Here is a 22,651-nt window from a genome sequence, read left to right as displayed (position 1 = left end):
CCCCACACCCTTTATTTGGTGCTCCCTTGTATATCTGAGCTCCCTTTTCCCTTAGCATGTGTGTCTGGCCTCCAAGCCATGGAGCAAAATTCCTGGTACTAATCTCAGCCACTCTTGGGTGTTAAGTCTCCTATTTTGTTACTTTATGTTCCCCAGATGAATGCAGTCTTTCTGTGTCTATCCCCCTCTTTCTGACTCATTTCATTTAACATGATACTTTCCATGTAGTACCCCTTGTTATCTTTTTTTAAAGATTTTTTTATTAGTGAAACACCATGAGGTACAGTTATAGACTTATAAATTTTTGTGCTTGAGTTTCAGTTATACAATGATCAAGTACCCATCCCTCCACCAGTGCCCATCCTCCACCACCACGGGTCCCAGCATCCCTCCCACCCCCCATCTCCCCCCATCCCACCCTGCCTCTGTGGCTGGGCATTCCCCCTTGTTCTCTCTCTCTTCTTTTGGGTACTGTGTTTTGCAAGAGAGGCATTGAATGGCAATCATGTTTGGTCTATAGACTACTTTTAGCATGCTTCTCCCACCCTGGGAGGGTCCTCACAACACCCTTTATTTGGTGCTCTCTTCTCTATCTGAGCTTCCTTTTCACCTAGCATGTGTGGTTGGCCTTCAAGTCATGGAGCAAAATTCCTGGTACTAATCTCAGCCATTCCTGGGTGTTAGTCTCTTGTTTTGTTGCTTTATGTTCCCCAGATGAATGCAATCTTTCTGTGTCTATCCCGCTCTTTCTGACTCATTTTGCTTAACATGATACTTTCCATGTAGTACCACTTGTATGTAAATTTCATAACTTCATCTTTTCTAACAGCTACATAGTACTCCATTGTGTAAATGTACCAAAGTTTCTTTAACCAGTCATCTGTTCTCGGGAACTCAGGTTTTTTTCCAGATTCTGGCTATTGTAAAGAGTGCTGCAATGAACAAACAATTGCAGATGTCACTTCGACTATGGGGTTTAATTCCTAGCATCCCATATGATATCCCAAGCACTTTCAGGATGAATTTCTGAGTGCAGAACCAGAAGTAACCCCTGAACATGGCCAGGTGTGGCACCCCCCCCAAAAAAAAAGAAGTAAAATGTTCCACTATCTGTGACAATGTGAGCACTTGGAAATGAGCTCATTAAATTGGGCAAAGTTGGAGATCTTATTAGTTGATATTTGGAATTGAATTTATGAATAGTTTTCTAAGAATTAAGTAATTAAATATGATTTGAAATTAAAATCGATCTGCATGAATAATATGTTGGAAAGTCAGAGAAGCTAGTGATCTTAATGATATAATCAGGAAATAGTTCAAGGAGGTAGAATGGTAAGTATGGAAGGGGATAGGGTGCAGTGATGAAGTCCTTTGGACAGATTGGAAGGCCAGCACAGCATCGTTTGTTTCTCAGGCAAGCTCCTTAAACTGCTTCCCATTTTGTGAAATGTGAATGCCAAATGGCTTTTATGCAACTTATCCATGCCACTTACAAAGGACCTGATACTTAACATGAATTTAACCATTAACTTTCTAGGTAACTGAGTTAGTGGCAGATCTTTGTCCATTTGGGGGCTTCTATAACAAAATATCAAAGTCTAAGAAGCTTAAATTTATGTTTTTCATAGTCCTATAGCCTGGCAGCTTAGGGACAGGGTGCCTCTAGAGTTTGGTTCTGGAGAGAATCATTTGGATCATACCAACTTCTCACATCTTTAAGTGGTGGGAAGAAAGTGAGCTTGTGCTCTTTCGTTAAAGACTTTATCCCCATTCGTGATAGCTGCATCTTCATGCACGGCCTCTCCTCAAAATACCAAAAGCTTGAGGATTTTATTCAATGTGTGAATTTGAGGGAGGGGAGAACAATATTATTAGTCATATACCTACTAATACACTAGATCCCTGAAAGGTTGTTTCATTTGTTTGTTTATTTTATTTTTGTCTAAATATTTGTGCTAATAGTTGTTATTGACTTTTTCCTTCCACGAAATTAATTTTATGTCTTTTTGGATGTGTATACCCATGTTCATCACAGCTCTATTTACAATAGCCAAGATCAGGAAACAGCCCAAATTCCCAACAACAGATGAGTGGATAAAGAGGCTGTGGTGTGTATTAACACAGTAAAATGTTTTTCAGCCATGAGAAAAGATGAACATTTACAACTTGCTGCAACTTGGATGAGATTGGAGGGTGTCATGCAAAGTGATGTGAGATAGGAAGTAAAAGACACATACCGGATGGGACTATAAAAGAACAAAGAAATGGATTAGATAATGTCCAATGGAAACGAATGCTGAGATGTGAGCAATATAACCGGAAAAGAAGAGAGTTGAAAGGAGAGGAAAGGGACAGTGGGATAATAGTGGAGAGATTGAAACTCTGGTGGAATAATTGGAATAGTCCTCTGTTATAAAAAATTGACTTCAGCACTATTTTAAACTGATACTTCAATTGAAATAATAAAATTAAAGAGAAAATGGTCAGTTGGGGTTTGGTAGCAAGGATGGTTATACAATTATTTTTCTTTATCTATTACCTTTCAACTACCTGCGACATTGTTGTAACTGTAACTAGTAGTTATATTAGTATTCTGCTTGTGGACTGGGGCACAGTGGGTAGGGCATTTGCCTTGCACATGGCCTACTCAGGTTCGATTCTCAGCAACCCATATGGTCCTCTGAGCACCATCAAGAGTAATTCCTGAGTGCAGAGTCAGGAGTAACCCCTGTGTATTGCTGGGTGTGACTGTTTCCACGCCCCGCCCCTTGCCAAAAAAAGTATTCTGCTTGTAACTACTAGTAACATTTTACTTGTTCCTCACTAATTAATGAGGTAAATAAAATTCTAAATTCATGTTCTTTTTATATTTGTATAAGTCATATAATCCTCCTTTAAAAAATAATCGTTCAACAACAATAACTGAAAAGACATTTCTTAAACGGATGAAAAAAATAAAATTTTTTGGTTTTATTGTTTGAACTACATGAGGCAGTGCTCAGGGATTATTCTTGGCTCTATGCTTTAGGAAATCACTGCTTTAAGGGCTTGGGGGGACCATTGGTAGTGTTGAGAATTGAACCTGGGTCATCCAAGGGCAAGACAAGTGCCCTATCAGCTAACCTATACCTCAGGTCCAGAGAAATTTTTAAAAAAGCTCTCACACCCACTAAAAAATGGCTTGGGTCCTTGTTTTACTATCTGCTGACAAAAAATATATGTTACTTCGTATTCTTGAGTCACTCCAAGTTAAAAGACAAGGTCATGTCTTTTATCAAGAAACAACTTTAATTTTAAATTCAGCGCTTGTGTACTAATGTCAAATTGAAATCTATGTTTTCATGGATTATTATTTTACATTTCAGGTCCAGAAGTATAGCTCAAAGACTGACTATGTGCTATGTCCGCAGGAGGCCTAGGCTCAAGTTCCTGCATCAAATAGTCCCCTGAGCATTACTGGGAGTCACCCTGAATTCAGAGCCAGAAGTAGTGTCTGAGAGAGGCCAGGTAGGCCCCATCCCCCAAAGAACCCTAAAAAAATAAAATCTAGGGTTTGGAGCAATATTGCCTTGTGTACTGCCAACCTGAGGTCAATCCCCAGAACCTCCAGACCTCTTAGCACTTCCAAGACTGATCCTGGAGCACAGAGCTAGGAGTAAGCCCTGAGCATCGCCAGGCCCCCAAACAAAAACAAATAAAATGCAATTAACATTTCAAATTTCTTAATATAATCATAAAGACATAAATATCTAAACAGCAATCAAGCAGTGTTTATTGGGAAGTAAAGAGGACTCAGTCAAGAGGACTCAGTCAGCAGCTCTGTAGTTCAGGTGGATTTCTGGCTTCACATCACAGACGATGTTCAGGAGCTGTTTCATCACCTCTTCCATGTACTTGTTGTAGCTTCCGTTCAGTTCCTTGATCTTCCCTCGTGTTTGCTCCTCTATTTCTTCCGAGAGATTGCTCTGAGAGCCCATTATCTACCAAAATAAAACAAATGCATTTGGTAAAGTACACTAAAGACAAGTTAAATTTGTTGTGGCTTGCGGCCAGAGCAATAGTACAGCGTGTAAGGCATTTGCCTTGCACGCGACTGACCCAGGTTCAATCCCTGTCATCTCATATGGTCCCCCAGCACCGCCAGGAGTAATTGCTGAGTGTAGAGTTAGGAGTAATCCCTGAGCATCGCTGGGTGTGACCCAGAAAGAAATGTTGTGACTAGTTTCTCAATGAATATCCTAAGGGAAATATATATATATATATACATATATATATATATACATATATATATATACATATATATTATGTATGTTAAAGGCTGCATGCAAAGCAAATGCCCTACCTACTGTACTATCGCTCCAGGTCACCCATTAACAGTAATGGTTAATTTTTTGCTAATTACCAGGCCTTTTGTCAGTGCCTGGGTAGGTTGCCTAAATTGTGGCTAGCAGTATTAATATTCACATTTCACAAAATGGAGAGCAGTTTAAGGAACTTGCCTGAGCAACAAATGATGCAACACTGTCCTTTCAATCTGTCGAAAAGACTCAAATGATCCACCCTACCCTCTTCATTTAATACCTTTCTGCTTCCAAAAGAAAAACGAGTATATAAGAAGCAGAGGCCTATTTCTCTTGCTAAGACATCTCATAATAGAATACTGCTTACCAAAAAAAATAAAATTGCATTAAAGTTAATTTTCCCTTTAAATCAATTATATCATGTGATATTCTACCAAACCAAGGTTTTCTATATCCACATGCTAGTGGGGGTCGGGGGCCATCCTGTGGTGCCTAGGGCTATTCTAGCATGGGTTGGGGCATGGACACATGTGGTAAGATTGGGCTCCCACATGTAAATCATGCACGCTCTAGCCTTTGAGCTCTTTTCCCAACCCTCTAAAGCCAATATCTTAAATCCTGAAAAACTTAGGCCAGTTGTTGTAAGTATTGTCTATTTTTCTTTGGAGCATTGTCAAAATAGTTATATTTAGCTATTACTATAATATTGTATGAGACTTTAAAAGAATTCAGGTCAGCCTTGAGGTTTAAAATTATTTTTATGAGGATAATATCACTCATTTTGTGGGATTGTTGTAAAAATGTCAACCATTCATGATTACAAATTATTCAGAGCGTTGTCTAAAAGAAATGTACTAGAATCCTCAATGCAAACTATACAAGTAATTAAAAATGTTATAGTTAGGAGACTTTGTTGTTACTGCGTCTGGCATATAGAATACACCATGGGGAGCTTGCCAGGCTCTGCCATGCGGGCAAGATATTCTCAGCAGCTTGCTGGGCTCTCCGAGAGGGGCGGAGGAATCGAACTCGGGTCGGCCATGTTGGCTGCGTGCAAGGCAAACGCCCTACCGCTGTGCTATCAAAGGGCCACAGCAGTAGCACAGCTGTTAGGGCATTTGCCCTACATGACTCTGACCCAGGTTTGATGCTCAGCATCCCATGTGACCCCTGAAGTACTGCCAGGAGTAGTGGTTAGAGTGTTTGCGTTGCATGCAGCCAACCCCAGTTTAAGTAAAGTAAAGTAAAGGCCCTCCCATTGTTCATTGATTTGCTCGAGCGGGCCCAGTAACGTCTCCATTGGAGACTTTGTTGTTACTGTGTTTGGCATATTGAATACGACACGGGGAGCTTGCCAGGCTCTGCCATGCAGGCGAGATACTCTCGGTAGCTTGCCGGGCTCTCCGAGAGGGGCGGAGGAATCAAACTCGGGTCGGCCATGTTGGCTGCATGCAAGGCAAACGCCCTACCGCTGTGCTATCGCTCCAGCCCCCTTCTCGGCCTTTTGGCTAAGATCAAGTGTAGTAACCCCAGTTTAATCTCCAGAATCTCAGATGGTCTCTGAGCACTGCCAGGAGTAATTCCTGAGCACAGAGCCAGGAGCACCTTTGGGTGTGGCCTCCAAACCTAAAAATAATGAAATGCTTTAATTATACTAAAAAATAAACCCTAAAATAGGAACAATTATTTTTTACAATGTTGTTTAGTTAACCACAAATACCATATTATTTTAATGTAAAATGAAGATAAAAGGTATTATATTGTTTTTTAATATCATCATTGTGATTTGTTGTGTACTGCACACATCTTAGTTTTAACACTTTAAGTGGTTACTAACTGCCTGCGCTCACTATGTTTCACAGTGCAGGCACAGGGAAATGGCAATATATGGAAACAAAACTCTGCCACACCAAAATATATAACAAAATGTTAATTTCAACGGAGAGATTGTGAAGGGAAAAGGGAGATTAACTTGGATGAGATAATTGCTTATAATAATCTTTCTAAAGGTCTTCTTCCAGGCAAGATCTAAGAAAGGAGAACGGTCACGGTCCTCCCGTTGTTCATCGATTTGCTCGAGCAGGCCCAGTAACGTCTCCATCATGAGTCTTGTTGTTACTGTGTTTGGCTACATCACGGGTAGCTTGCCAGGCTCTGCCGTGCGGGCAAGATACTCTTCGTAGCTTGCCGGGCTCTCCGAGAGGGGTGGAGGAATCGAACTCGGGTCGGCCATGTTGGCCACTTGTAAGGCAAACGCCCTACCGCTGTGCTATCGCTCCAGCCCAAGAAAGGAGAACACAGATATTAAATTGACCAACTGTCCTTTTTTTTTTTTTTTATAATCCAACAGATCTTCCATTCCTTCTTCCCAAATTTCTCTGCATCTAAGATGACATCTCAGACCACACTTGAACTACTCAGCTTGTAACTGCGCCCCCCCCCCCAAAAAAAGAGCTGTACTAAAAACTGAAATAATCAAACTCTCCCCTGGACTTGGCACTGTGAGAATGTTGCCTTTGGCGGGTCCTTCCCCCAAATCTATACAAGGTAAGGAACATATAGGCTAAACTCTCGTGCCTCTGAAAACCAGGCACCAAGAACATTTATTACCTACCAGCCTGCAACCTGCTTTTTCTTGAAAACAAACATCCTTGTTCTTTTCCTATATAAACTGATCTTTCTGAGCATACAGACATGATGGTTTTTACAGAACATCAGTCTGCTGTCTTGTAACATGTTGGCTGGTTGGTTGATAATCAGGCTTTCTCTGTCCCTCAATTAATTGTCTCTTAATTGATTGGCCTCTCTGAGTGGCAATGGGGCTGGACCTTTGAGATTTCATACTCTGCTAGACCACTGCCATGAGTACAGGATGGATATATGTCAGTAACAAACTTCTCATTTTTTTCTTTTATTTTTCTGAGAGGTGAGACTCTCCTACTCAGTGGTGTTTAGGGTTTCTGGCTCTGCACTCAGGGATCACTCGTGGTGGGGTTTGGGGAACTATATGTGCTACTGGGCTCCAACCCAGGTGGGTCATGTCATGTGAAAGGCAAGTGGCCTATCCACTGAACTATTGCTCTTGATCTCTCTTTTTTTCTTATTTGTGTGCCTCATTCTTGGTGATGATTTGTCCTGTCTCTGAATAATCCAGAGGGGTACAGCATGACACCTTTTAGTACCCTGTCAGCAGCAGTAATTGATATTTATTGTAATCCTATGTATTTTGTTTAGATAATGCAATATTTTTATGAATTAAATTGTAATAAAGAAGATTCTTTGAATAGAAGTTTAGAAGTAAGAAAATGTTTTTAGTCATTAGTGTTACTTTTTTTAAAAAAATGTGTTGCTTGAAATTGTTATCTAAACAAGACACTTCGAGAAATATTGGACTATTCTTGTAAATAATCTGGAATCTTATATCACATTTTGTATAATTATATTATTTCTGACTTGATGTAATTTACATTTCTACAATGCTTCCTAGATAGTATAATCAATCTTACACTATTTCAGTATTTTAATAGATCTCCCTTGGGAAGAAATCTGTGATTTTTTTTTTGTTTGCAGGCAGAGTGTTGATTTAAGCTAACGAGTTCAAATGAGTCAATTTAAGTTTGCAAAAGGCTGGGTCAGTATCCTCTTGTTTGCTAATATGCATTTAACGTCTCAAACAATTCCTGGCCACGGTATATGCTCAGGAAATATTTGTTGAACTCACTGGGATGACCAGGTCTTTGGGTATTATAAGAAACTTATTACTTGTATTCTACTACTCATATTGGCAGAAGCATATTGCGTGAAAGTTTGAGACACAATATAAATTACAGGTTGATGATTCTGTAACAGGTACTAGTAGATAGAATTTCTCCTTATTTGTTTTCAAAATTTCAATATGGAGACTGGTGTTTATAATTTCATATTAGAATTACTCAAAATGCTATGAAATATCAACTCTAAGTTTTTTTTTTGTAAGTTGTCCAAATGTTTCAGCTGAAGCATAAGAAGAGGTTAAAGTACCATTAAAGTACCAAAAAGGTAAATCAGTTTACATTTTTCATTTGTGATTGCTTCAGGGAAACAAAATACTTCCATGATATGAAATCAGGGAAAAAAATTGAAGCTCTAGAAATCTTCAATCTACCCAGTTCAGTCTTGTTTAGATTCATGCTCATCTAACTTCTATCTGCACCAACAATAGATTGAATTTTTCACTGTGGTCAAGAAATTCTTTCAGCGGTATCTGTTTTAAGTCAAGATGTTTTATTGGTTTGCAACGAGAAGAAAGGGATGAATTAATTTTGGCTAAAATAATATTTGTTGGTATATATCCCAAGTTCAAATGATTTTTTTTATGTTGATAAATCAAGGGACTTGGAAAAGCACTGTTTATTTTTAAAAGTGAAAAAGCAACGTAAAAGTAACATTGAGTTTACTGTTAAAAGTCACCTGGTTCATTCCTTGTCCTGGGTGACCTCCCACTTGTCCTGGGTTAATGATAGTGTGATTTAACTGGAAAGAGAACATGTCAGACATATGGAGGTCATGGCAAGGAAAGAGGAGCAGTGCTAATGGCTTTACAACATGCTTGAAGTAGCCAAGGCCTAAACACAGTGACCTTTCTCTGTGAGCTTTTGATCAACTCACTGTATAATTGGCCCAGTGCTAATTATGAGAGCAATGCGGACTTTTAATTATTCTCCAAAGCTGAGGAAAAATATCCTCAATCAGATTTGCATCTTATGGGATCCTTCTAGAAAAATTATGTTCCAAGAGCCTTAACCCAGCCATTTGCTGATACCATTGTTTGTGTTGATATTATTTTAAAAAATTAAAATGTAAGTTCTAGGGAAAGCACAGGGGCGGGGGTTGATCCTTAGTTCCTGGTGGCCTCCTGATGCAGCCGTGGATATCCCTGTGCATCCCTAGGGCAGAGAGGGGGAGTTCACGTGGTCCCTGGCACTGCAGGACTGAAGTAGCAGTGCAGCCTAAATCCCTCATGATCTGCCAGGATGGTTGAGTGTCACTGGGAGTGTCTCCCTGGCTCCCTGAACCCTACCTGGGATGGATGCTCCAAAACACCAAACAAAATTAAAGTATATTAGGGTCTACGAGGAAGCTGAATGGGCTGGGCTGTATGCTTTGTATGCAGGAGGCCTGGATTTGATCATCAGCACCTCAAGATTCCCTATTCACCACAAGAGGCAACTGAGATGGGGGTAGCTTCAGGATGATCATCAAGTGTAGCCTCCAAAACACCATGACCCTCCCAATGCATTTTTAAAAATCTAGTAGTATAATAAAACTGATTGATGTCAAGAATAGTTGTTTCCTCAGGACCTAACGTACTATGTTAATGATAGGACCTCATAGAAAAGATAAAGGGAAATTTATTTTTTTCAAAGAAAAATATCTGCTGACTAGAGGTAAATCCTACTTGAATATTGAGGAAAACTATGGGTGTATATTTGGGGGAAGGGGTGGGCGTGGAAGGGGGATGCTGCCCTTTGATACTCATGGTCCAGAAGAAAAGAGTGGCAGCAAGCAAAAAAGTGAATATGTAGCTTATTTATTCATCAGTGATTGATACAACGGCAATATTGGGGAATTTCTTTTTAATTGTAGACAAAACTTTAGATAAATAGATCAGGAAGAGGAAGCAATGGTTAAGTAGAAATAAAAATAAGTTGAGTGTATCTATGGCATATGCAGAGGCTCTGGGGTAGAGCATGTTCAGTGTGTTTGAAGAACAAGAAACCAAGTGGCTACTCTAGAAAGAGAAGCGACAACAGTGGAGGAACATCTTACAAATGACCAAAATAGATATTTTTTTGCATACAGTTAAAAAGTCTTGTATCTTATCATGAACTTTTTTCAAACTTTTGATCTGACTGGCTTCATTCAATTGATCTTAAAAGTCTGACTTTTACAATATAAAGCAAAAAAAAAAAAAAGTAAATATAGGAAATTTTCAGAACTTACGGGCAAGAGATTTCCAGAGGCCATTTATGTGGGTCTGTCTAGACCTGTAGGGATTTAGGATTTTATAGTTCTTTTTTCAAATATTGACAAGAAGAATTTACTTTTGCTGATTTATTTATTCTAGAAGGAGTTTTTATTTTATTCTAGAAGGAGTTTTTATTTTAAGAAATATCCCACTGGAAAATAGTTTCCTATCATGGGATCCAATTTTCCTGATCCCACAAAATCTCCAACTCTACTTCTGCTAAAATAAAAGTTGCGAACAGTGATTTTCAACCTACTTTAATTTCATTTTGCAGTGTTACAAACCTCTATCTTTGTTTTAACAAAGACAGAAAAAATATCACATAAGCCTTAGTTATGACTTGTGGAATTTAAGAATTCTATTTTATAACATGGATAAGAGGATGTCAGCTCTACAAACTTCATGCTGTATTTTATTTTGCAAAATTCAGAGACTTTTTTAATGCTAGTGTGGAAAAGAATATTTATTTCAATTTTCCTCAATAAGTTATTGAACAATGCCATCCAGCTGAAAAAATAAAATAAAAAAAATGCTGGGGCTGGAGTGATAATAGAGTAGATAGGGTATTTGTCTTACACATAGTCTACCTGAGTTCAGTCTCCTGCATCCCATATAGTTCCCTGAGCCCCACCAGGAGTGATCCCTGAGCATAGAGCCAGGAGTAAGCCCTGAGCACTGCTGGGTGTGGTCCCAAACCCTATCTTCTCCTCTCCTTCCCCTGCCCCCATGCCCTCCATTCCCCACCCCCCCCACCCCGCCATACACACAACACATTCATAAGTCCAGGAAATGTTTCAGCTATGTTCAACAATCTCTGTATTGGTCATTTGTAAATCTTGAGTTCACCAAAGGAAATTTGATTTAACAAACCCATTCACAATAGTAAAGTGCATACTTTTTATTGATTATGCTTGTAAACATCAACAGACAAAAATAAGTTTAATTGATTTTCTGTTTGGGGCACAATCCTTAGTGCTCAGGTCTTAGTCCTAATTCAACACTCAGGGATCATTCCTGTGTTGTTGGGACAGAATTAGCAAAGCAAATGCCTCAATTACTGTACTATCTTCCCAACCCCTGTATTGCTGTTTCATATGGCAAACAAACCTTGATGATGAAAATGCAAATCCATAATTCTATAGTATTTAACATTTAATCTGATATTGTTATGTATCTGCTCAATACAGTGTATTTACGCTGATACTTTGCATTCTACCTTATGAATATTGCTATTTAAAATGTATTTTGTGTCAAAAGCTGGGCTGACTTTGACTTACCTTCGACTGTTTCAGTCGAAACTCCTTATCTTTTTCCATTCTGTACTGATCAATTTCTGCCATGGCTTCTTCCTTAGCTTGCTTGAGTCGCTTTACTTTTCCTGAAAAGTAGGGGGAGTCATGGTTTTCTAATAGTCATGGAATTTCAAAGATCTGTTTTTAAAAATATAAGCAAAATTTACTGTTATTTTTATTTTAATTGTTTTTTCTTGAATGGCAAACTTCATTTAAAAATAGTAAATACTGAAATTTTCCTTTTATTGCATTCTTTCGATCGTGAAAATGGCAACATTTATACTTTGATGTTTAAATAAGTATCTGTGCTCTTACAGTAGTAGCAGCAGAGAACAAATTTGACATTATTTGGTTAAATTTTCTGTCCCCATCTGCTGCCAGGACCCTTCACTTCACACCAGAGGATCCTATTAAATTCTGGCAGATCTCCAAAAGCACTGCAACATGCAATGCAGTTGCCAGCAAATTGATTCACAATTTTTTAAGCCACTTTATTGGTATTTTTTCCTCCCCAGTTGTTGGCTCTAGAATTTCTGATTAACCCCCACATCAAAGCCTATCTAGATACACGTTTTTTTGTAAGCTGTCTTCACTGAAGGGAACTTGAAAGTGGTTGTAAAACCAATTGTTTTTAATGGTTAGGAGATTGAGTTAAGTAGCTCTTTCCTTTTATTAAGAGCAAAGGTGTAGGCCTTAAGCCAGCAGACAGCTTCGGAGATGAAAGTTTGAAGTAAGCACAATGCTATGGGGATCATTAGCTAAACACAGGACTGTTTCCTGGACAAGCTGAGTAAGTTTGGGGGGTTATAGGCTGATATTAATTGCTTCTGTACCCCACCCTCACCTCCTTTAGGGGATTAGGCACTAAAGCTTTGTGATCATTAAAACTTTAAAGAAACTCAGTGTATTTAAAATCCTTTTCTTCTCTAAATCTATTGTGTTTCAAATTCACTTAAAGGCCTTCATTGTTTTATTTCTTGAATTCTTTCTTTTCTCTGATGATGTCTCTTAAGCTTCTCTTTATGCAGACTTTGAACTAAGTAATTTTTCATTCAATAGGCAAAAAAGCAACTTCCCAACATGAAGTTTTATCATCTATGTTTTTTTTTTGGGGGGGGTCACACCCGGTGATGCACAGGGCTTACTCCTGGCTCATGCACTCACGAATTACTCCTGGTGGTGCTCAGGAGACCATATGGGATGCTGGGAATTGAACCCGGGTCAGCAGTATGCAAGGCAAATGCCCTACCCACTGTGCTATCCTCCCAGCCCCATCATTTATGTTTTTATATACCTTTGTAGCAGTTGAGATTACATGATTCCTAAATTTTCTTCCTGCTAGGTACAAGTTGCTATGCTAATCACTGAATAAAATAAAAGATCCAAACAAAATAAAATGTATATCAACTCTATCTTTACCCAAAAACCCTTATTCTGGTTCAGAGAGATAATTCAGTAGGTCAAGTATTTGCCAAACTGGATTCAATCTCAGCACCACGTGTTTCCCAAATACCACCAGTAGTGATCCCTGGGAGCAGAGTCTGGAGTAAATCCTGAGCAAACAAAACAAAACAAAACAACCTTAATCCTGGTGAAAAGTAATGCTTTTCTGATGTTCTGTTCTTGGGCTTGAGTGATAGCACAGCGGTAGGGCCTTTACCTTGCGCACAGCCAGCCCAGCCGAGCCAGGTTCGATTCCTCTGCCCTTCTTGGAGAGCCTGGCAAGCTACCGAGAGTATTCAATATGCCAAACACAGAAACAAGAAGTCTCACAATGGAGATGTTATTGGGCCCCACTCGAGCAAATCTGTGAACAACGGGAGGGCAGTGATGTCCTATGCTTAAAGGAACAGTTTCAGCAGTTACATTTCACCTACTTAAGTAACAGAATGATCATCACAGTTTTCTATATGCTAGTTCCTTCATCTCTATATTTCTAACAAGTTTGTGACAACCAGGCACATACTACTCATAGTTGGCAGGTAAAACTATTCCACTTTTTTTTTAATCACTGCTTATCATTAAACTAGGGCAAATGTGTCCAAAATGCATTAAAATTTTCACAGTAATGAGTTTTCAACACAGTAATGGTTGTGTAGAAAACACAACCATTTTATTAAAAAAATTGCAGGAAACATCATGATTCTCAATCTTAATAGCACATATAAAATATTTGTTTCAAAATCATGACTCCAGCACATAAAAAAGTTACACTAATAGGAAAAGTTCTGTGTGCCCTACCCCTGGGCACCATCCAGTGCTCCACGGAAGAGGTTGTATATTAGCTCTGTCACCTGGTGACAAGCTCCGAATGAGACTGTGGTTCCTTGGACCTGGCACCAGTACCTGCTGGTTCTCATTCAATTAAACTGGAGAGTCACCGGGAAATTGCTGCTGGCACAGCAATTTTTTGTGTAGACTCAGCAGTTGTCTCTGTGAAAACCTGCACAGACTCTACCAGATGCAATCCAGTGGCAGAAACTGAAGTCTCCAGCCTGCTGTTTTGCTGGAGGTAAAAAAATAAAATAAAATAAAATAAAAAAAGGCATGCATTCAATCCGTCTCTAGCTTACTTCTCTGCATAGGAAGATTTCCCAATTTTAAAATAACACCTCTTTCTTCTTTACAATGAATACCATGATTCATGGGGTCCAAAGAAGTTCAGAGTCTTTGCTCTCAGTACTTTCTGTATCAAACATGGATGGGATGGAGGGTGGGACTGATAGTGGGATGAAAGTATTTAATCTTGAATTCCTACAAGGCCAGCCAGACTGAGCAGACCAAATTCCTGATTGGAAAAAGTGGTGATCTTAAGCAAATCTCCTGTTTTAATTACTGTGATCAAAGCAAATATGATTTTTTGTACAGCCATCTATCATTATTTCAATATTTCTACCACATCTACCATATCATTTCTAACACACCTACTGTATCTTATCCTTAAGACTAGAAACAGAGGATAGGCAAGTACAGATGATAGATGATATCTCTATTTCTAGTTGACATAAATAGAGCATATTTTAGAATTGTGTACATGTTGCTCCAATTTCCAAGAAGAAAATTATAAAATACAGGAAATGTGCTTTTTCTGCTATTTCAATAGTTACATCTTATGTTCACAAAGCAAATAAAAAATATAAATAGACCCACACATGCAGCATGGGGACCAGGGAGGAGACTATCAGGTCCGACTGGGAAGAACTTCTGAGGAGGAAACCTCCAGAGCAGAATAGACTCATTAGTCAGGTCAATAATGGAATGAGTGGTTGGTCCATCTGGAGAATTATACAAAAAGACATGAAACTTCTATGGTATTTTACAGATCTCCTTATGAAAATGATTTATCTTAGTAATGCCATTTACTTTTAAATATGTGGTTTGCTACAGAGATGCATCCTACTTTTAGAAAGTCACAATTGAGATACTGTCCATAGTTGGGAAGGTGGAAAGAAAAAAGAGAGAAAGCATTTTTTGTATTGGTTTCCAGGTGATTTCTGGCGAAAGGATTAGAAATATCCAGTTAAGACAGTTGTAACTAAACTCTGTGTGGGAAACAGAGGACAGGGTTCAAAGATAAACTCTTCCTGGGTTTTGGTTAGGAAGAGCCAATTTAACTGAATTTTCCCAGTATTAATTAACTCTAGGACGCAGAAAACTGGATTTCTGAATATTCTGGAGTCACATTCATGATAGAAATGAGATTTCCGGGCTCGAGTGATAGCACAATGTGTAAGGCGTTTGCCTTGCATACTGCCGACACAGTTTCGATTCCCAACATCCCATATGGTCTCCCAAGCACCGCCAGGAATAATCCCTGAGAGCATGAGCCAGGAGGAACCCCTGTGCATCACCAGGTGTGACCCCAAAAGCAAAACAAATAAAAAAAGAGAAGATTTTATTATTTGAGAAGGGAATCAAGTGTATGATAGTCATTACTGAAATAAGCATTAGGAAACCACATGATCTTGAACAAATTAATTTCTGACCCCAAGTTTGTCAGCTATAAAATGGATTAATAATTGACTGTGATGAGTCATTAGAAAGTATTCAAGAAGCCCTTGACAAAGAGGTCTAAACTGCTTCTAATATTTCTTAGGAAAATAGGTCCAATTCCTTGGGGACCTTCTGCTGAGAAGAGAGGTAGTGACTGTTGAGAACATTTAAGAAATCCTTAGGCTGTCATCAACGAAGCCATCTGGAGGATTTAGAATTGTGTACATGTTGCTCCGATTTCCAAGAGGAAAATTATAAAATACAGGAAATGTGCTTTTCCGCTATGTTAATAGTTGCATCTTAAGTTCACAGGGCAAATAAAATATATAAATAGACCCAGACATGCGGCATGGGGAACCAGGAGGAGACTACCAGGTCAGACTGGTAGTTCTGAGAACATCCAAAGGAAGAATAAAAGCACGGCTGGACAGGCACGTCTGGAAGCCAAGAAAAAGATCTAGATAGACATTTCTGCATCAGTGATCTGAGTTTGTGTACGGGCTATACAATGGAGTTCAGTCTAAAATCCAAGGAATGAAGAGAAAAAATAGTCTAAGTCCTCCCTAGTTCAATGCCAAAATTTTAGGACTTGAAAAAGAAAGAGTCACAGGTGGTACCTGCGAATAGTGATCCGAGTAGAAATGGAAACCAGCAAACAGATAGTCCCAAGTAGGATGCAGCCAATAGCAGCAAATACTACAAGGGATGGAAATAAAAAACATCTCGGAGGCCACATTTAGAAATAGCTGTGGGGTCAGGTCACACACAGCTCAATAGAGGCAGGGTGAGGGTTTTGGTTCTTCAGATGACAAATTCTAGAAGGGTCTTGAGTCAAAGTCTGGCAAAATACTCCCAGTGTAAAAGGATTACTTTGGCTCCTGTGAGAAAAATAGATTGTAGGGTATACAGAGAAGCAGAGAGATAGATTTGAAATCTATTACAATAGTTCAGACAGATGTTCATGATTGCTATAAAAAGTGAAGTAGCAGTGACATTGCTAAGGGCATCTGTAGGCTTTAAAGGCAGAGTCCATATATAAACAAAAAACAGGCTGCACAGTTTAAAAAAGCACTTTAATGGAGAGGCCAGATTGGCATCAAGTGATGATGGTGAGAAGGTTTTGATAAATTTGGAGATGAAAAATCAAGCAAAGCTAGAAATTTTATGCCACAACATTATTATAATGGAGATGTATTGAAAAACACCTATTCAAGGTGATCACTCTATGAAGTGGCTGCAAAATGAGAAAAGAAAAGTCTTCATTGGAGTCTCATTATGCAATATTGCAAAGATAGAAGTAAGGCAGAAAAAGAATGTAGTCCAATGAAAAAGAAGAAAGTTTAAGAGATGAAAGGGATCCAATGTGACTAGAATTTTGAACTAATATTGGATTTGGTAATTTGGTTATTTAAGCAAGGGATGTATAGGTGGAGAAGTAAGGTCAAAAATCTGAAGTGGATTCAGTAGAAAAATTGAATGGAAAGAATATAGAGAAAGGAAATATAGGAGACTTCTTGAAGATATTACCACTAACAAACAGGAATAAAGAAGACAAAATTTTAAGACCATGAAGTACATTTGTCAGAGGTGGCTGAGTTCAATTGTAACTTCCAAAAGGCAAGTTTAGTGAGTGCCAATATTATTTGGAAATAGGATTTTGGCAGAAGTAGTTAAAATGAGTTCATATAGCTTAAGATGGTTCCTAAGTCCAGTGAATGAGATACTTATAAAGAAAGAGGAATTTGACACAGTGACTTAAATACACAGAGCAGACAGAAAGAAGCTCTTGTGAATACAGAGACAGCAGTTACAAAGACCAGGGATGCTAAAGATTGTTGACAATTCTTGGAGGATAGAATTGTCTTCTTTAGTGTCTTTAGAATAAACCAACTTGGTTATTATATTGTTTTTAAACTTCTGATCTCCAGAATATTGATTTTCATATTCTTAAAATATGCATTTCTGCTATTTTAAGCCTTTAGTGTCAGTTATAGCAATTTCAGGGAACTGTGGCGAGGCTTTCTGAGCTATTGCAAACAAAGCCAGATATCTCTGGAAAAAGTAAGTAATCAAATGAATGTATTACCTGACAAACATATGATAAACACCTGTAAAGGTGATTAGAAGCTGCCCCAAAGGCCTCTATCCCTTTAGGAGAGCCCGTCAAGTTACCGAGAGTATCCGGCCTGCAAGGCAGAGCCTGGCAAGCTACCCGTGGTGTACTCGCTACGCCAAAAACAGTAACAATAATGGTCCTCATTCCCCTGACCCTGAAAGAGCCACAATATGCCATCGGGCTACACTAGCACGTCACAGGGATGAATGGAGATTTTACTGGTGCCCACTTGAGCAAATTGATGAACAATGGGGTGATAGTGATAATGATAGTGGATATGCATTTCTGCTATCTTAAGCCTTTAGTGTCAATTAATTATAGACATCTCAGGGAACTGTGGCAGAAGCTTTCTGTGCTATCAGTGGAACATTGCAAACAAAGCCAGATACCTGTGGAAAAAGTAAGCAATCAAATGAATGTATTACCTGACAAACATATTTGTAAAGCATGCAGGATGACCTTAATTTGCTATAAAAGCAAAGAATAGCTTATTATTATTCAGAGATCTTGATTCGTTACCAAAAAACATTTTTATTCTGATTTACTATGCAAGAGAAACACTGTTTTTAAATTTTTGTAGGGTTGTTAATTTTATGATAAACTGACCTGGTTCATGAAATACTACTATTTTTCCTACCTATAACAAATGCTGAAAAAAATCAATGTTAAACAACCTCTTATTTGACATTACTTTTGATCTCTTGTTTGATATCATAGTCAACCTTCTGTTTGATGACTGATGTTGTAGAACTTTTCTTATGACCTTAATATACTTCATTTCTTCCTCTACTTTCTGAGTGCTTTGTTTATTTGTGCCTGTCCTCCACTAAAGATTCCATTATTAAAAAATAGCCTATGTAGATAATTTGTGTTGATCCTTTGGTGGATATAAAAAAAACTACTAATAGATGAAAATGTTCTCTGATTATTATTTTAATGTTAACTGCTCACAGATATGGAAGTCCAATATACTTTCAAACTCCCCATTTGTCTGTGAACTATAAAGAATTAGGAAACATTTACAAGCCTACAAAACACACAGGCAGGGTCATAAAGCTCTAGCATAATGACTCCTACTTCATTAGTTTATTAAAAATCATGTCCTCATGAACCAAAACATCCATTTGAATAGTAAAAAATTTTATTAAATCAAGATGCTTGTTTAAATAACTATCTGTATTTTGGAAGTAAATAGGTAATTAGCTGAATTTTAAAAAATGTTGATGACTGGCATCCAATGGACCCATGAAAATGAATGATTACTATTTTAATATATTTTATAAAATTTTAATATATTTGTGTACTTACAGTTAGTTATAATTACTAACTCAGTTCATCACAAGGCAATTACATAACATAATACCATGAATGGCTCCATTTTGAGGCTGAGAAACTGAGGCACAGTATGATTAAAACTGCATTGCCAAATGTTGTATAGCTAGAAGAAGGCAGGAAGTGGATTTGTTCTCAACTATTCTAGTTGACTCAAAGATGTAAACGTTGAGCACTGCCTTTGTAGAAAATTTTAGGGACTAGGATGGGGAGGGTGGCCACAATCAGCAGTACTTTAAGGTCACTTCTGGAATTATCCGGGGGACCATGCAGTGTCAGGGATCAAACTTGAGCTTCCCACATACAAAACATACACTACAGTCTGTTGATCTGTTTTGTCTTCTGCCTGTGTTCTTCATTTTTAATGGCACAATAAAGTACATATTACACTCATGGAAATCACAAGAAGCAAAAGTATCATGTATTTTAGAGAAATCCAAGCTTTGCTCTTCCTGTTTTACCTCTATCTAACTCTCACTGAAGATTCAGTTCAATGTCCCAGGCTGGAAGCTCCAGGACTAGTGTGATGGTCTGTTGTGAAAACAGAGCTTGTTGCAGACACACTCACTTCTGGGCTTTGATTAATGAGTATTTATTTTAATGTAAAAGGAATTAACTTTAACTAAAATAATCTAAAACAGTGTCTAATCTACTTTGATTCTACCTGAATTCAACAAAATAGACTGTTTTGCACGTAAAATTTTGTATTAGAGTCTTAACTAATAAGTATTGTTGAATCCAATATTAGTGAATAAAGGCAATTTTTTAAGCTTTTCTGTCATCTTTATAAAAACAATTCAGGTTTTCCTCTTTATTCATACAATTAATCTGAACAGTAAATACAGCAACAACAAGAACAGCAGCAACAAAGGAAGATGAGGAAAAGGAAGAAGAGGAGAAGGAGGAGGAGGTGGGGAGAGGAGAAAACTAGGGTTAAAGAGGGTGCAAGGTACTTGCCTTGCACGCATCCAGTGCTAGGGTGATCCCTGATACCACATATGATGGTCAAAGAAATTTGAATAAAGCAAAGGGAGTTGCCTAATGTTTCAGCCAGCAGATCTGGGGTTGCTTTGCTTAAAACATCATGCTGCATATACACCGTTTTATAATCATTATGTAGTTTGTTGCAGAAAAGATAATTAAGAAGTAGCAGAAATTGGTGTTCAGTTACTTGCCCTATCCTCTCTGCTTCTATCACCATACAAGGTCTCTTCTTAAGTTAACATCTGTGCATTGTTGAGTGTTCAGAAAATCAATTTATCTTAAGAAAGAAAATAATTACATCCATGGTGGAAAACCCCAATGAACGAAGCAGTGTCTCAGTTCTGATTTCTTTCCTTGCGTTAAAATCTATTTTCCTTGCATCTCTTTCAATGCATGTAGACAAGCTCTTGTTGGCACCTCCCCCTCTTTTATATATAATTCAGAGAGATCAGTGACAGTTTTAAGTCATGGCCCTTATCTCCCTGGACTTCTAATCTAACTGCAGTGGAGGAAATTTAATTAGTTACATAGATTATTAGGTAATAAGATTGCTTTATGGTGTGATATAAATGGGAGAGAAGAAAACATAGGTCTTGGCTCAGAGGGAACCTATATTTGAGCTAGAGATCAACTTTAGTTTACTCACTATTATACACTCTGAAAGGGTATAATGCAGGTGTTAATGTCTTGGGCTGGGAATGAGAACCTATCCTAATCCTGTCTCTACCTTTACTCTCCCTATGGCTTTGAGCAAATTTCATAAATTCCAAGCATCACTTTCTTTCCTCTTTGCAAAAAGAGTTAGTAAGAAGAGTAAATATGGTACTAGGAAAAATGCCTGTGAAAATTTTCTTACAAATAAAAACCGCATATACAGCCTTGAACAAATTATGAACTCTTTTTTCTAATTGTTTGCATAAGTAATAGAAACACCTCCTTCAAATGGTTACTTGTGAATATCAAAGTGAATAGGAAGGGGGTTGGAGTTTACAGAACATTCTGTGTGTGAATCTACAGATGCATGACTGAACAAAAAGGACGTTAGAAAATGAGGATAAAAAGGAAATATTTTAAAATGTTATAAATGAGAAGTGACAAGAGGAATGCAAATGAGCTATTAACCGTCATTATCCAATTTTTACAAAAAGAGAAACTTATGCTTACAGAGTTTTTAAAAAAATGTTCAAACTTCCTCACTAATAAAGCAGATTTGATCTAGAAGTTGTCTAGCTCTTAACCATTTCACAATACCGAGAAGCTGGGGCATGGCTTGAAGGAAATTACAGAGATGAGTCTTATGTCCAGTTCTCCAGAACTTCCATGACTGTGATCTTTCTACTCAGCTTTCGGGTCTCTTCAGAGCACCGAGTCAGGCCACCGCTACCTCACTACAACAATGGAAGACAATTTCTAGGCTCTGGACTCACAGAAAGTGCGGTGAAGCCAGGGGTTCAACTGGGGTTGGTTGCTTCAGGAATCTATGCTTGTCACTGATCCTGCCTCCCCCTCCCTGTGACAAAACCCTCACAGGTGGGGTTGAACAGAGACTTACTCTTTTTGGCTTCTTCTAGCTTGTCTTTGGCCCGTTTTTCTGCCTGAAGGAGTTGGTGGATCCCTTGAGACTGGCTGGCCATGATGAGGCTGCTTTAAATCAGGTGGTTTCTGAGAAATCTGGGAAGCCACAGGTCTATTTATCCTTTTAGAAATGGCCACATACCTCAGATTGTTGTGTCAACGGAGCTCTAAACACAACTGATTACTCTAAACAGGCCTGTAGAGGCCCTCTACCTGACTTCCAAGGAGAGCCCAAGGGTGGAATCCAGAAAAACAGGTTGAGTTAACACAAGGAAGCAGAAAATTGATCATTTCTGCCAACTTTCTTTTTCTTATGAAAAGACTTTTAATGGATTCTTGAATCCATTTCTGAAAATTATGGGTAAGATTTTCTTTATAAGATAAACTTCCAGGATACACCAACTAGTTGACTCACTTTCCTTTCCAAGTTCTAAGGTCTTCATGTTTTGTCCAAGCTTTTTGTTTTTCATTTCTAATCACAATTTTTTAAATTTGTTTCTAGTGATTCAATTATTGGTATGGGGCAAATTTATGACCTTATTATTAGGAAGAACATTTTCCAGGTTTGTGCACAGAAAATAGGCTAGAGATCTATGCATTTTTTTCTCCCTTAGTCTCAGGTAACAGATAGGAATGAAAAGAACTCCCTGAGGTATTTTGTAGCTTTCTGGTTATACTATATGTTGGATTTCCAGAAGATCTAAGTATGGTATATAAAATGAAGGGAAATTAAAACGATAGATTTTAATTTTAAAAGAAAATAACCTATCCATGAAATTTATATTTCTCAGTACTATAAATGTAATTTCAGTACTATAATGTAATTTATATTTCTTGTACTGGGTCTTGTCCTAGAGTGATATAGAAATATCCATGTTATTTGATTCAATTAGCAGTGATGAGACTCAGAAGATTATCATGGAGAATCATAAAGTATCATTTAAGCACATATAAAATTTTTATTTGAAATAAAAAGTGAATCTTTTGACTTAAAAGCAAAAATTTCTTTCCTTGAAATGCTTTTCAAATTGGAGTTTTGTGAATTATTACT

At 38.0% G+C, this 22,651-nt stretch overlaps 1 protein-coding gene and 1 pseudogene across 2 annotated transcripts; one reads left to right on the top strand and one right to left on the bottom strand.

The window, feature by feature from the left end:
• Positions 1-3,806: 3,806 nt before the first annotated feature.
• ATP6V1G3 (ATPase H+ transporting V1 subunit G3) lies at positions 3,807-21,659 on the bottom strand. 2 transcript variants are annotated; one of them, XM_056110837.1, is made up of 3 exons: positions 21,578-21,659; positions 11,586-11,713; positions 3,807-3,980 (listed from the first exon to the last, which is right to left on the bottom strand). In XM_056110837.1, exons 1-3 carry the CDS (start codon positions 21,657-21,659, stop codon positions 3,807-3,809), a joined length of 384 nt encoding a protein of 127 aa, XP_055966812.1. The 2 variants fall into 2 exon arrangements, with proteins under 2 accessions (XP_055966812.1, XP_055966813.1); XM_056110838.1 differs by having other exon boundaries at positions 11,586-11,686.
• LOC130020212 (uncharacterized) lies at positions 5,790-6,039 on the top strand (annotated as a pseudogene).
• Positions 21,660-22,651: the final 992 nt, after the last annotated feature.

This window comes from Sorex fumeus, unplaced genomic scaffold (genome assembly GCF_029834395.1).
Source record: "Sorex fumeus unplaced genomic scaffold, SorFum_2.1 ptg000010l, whole genome shotgun sequence".
In the NCBI taxonomy this organism is placed as follows: Eukaryota; Metazoa; Chordata; class Mammalia; order Eulipotyphla; family Soricidae; genus Sorex; species Sorex fumeus.
The sequence above is the reverse complement of the archived record's forward strand: the minus strand, read 5'-3'. Positions and strand labels throughout refer to the sequence as shown.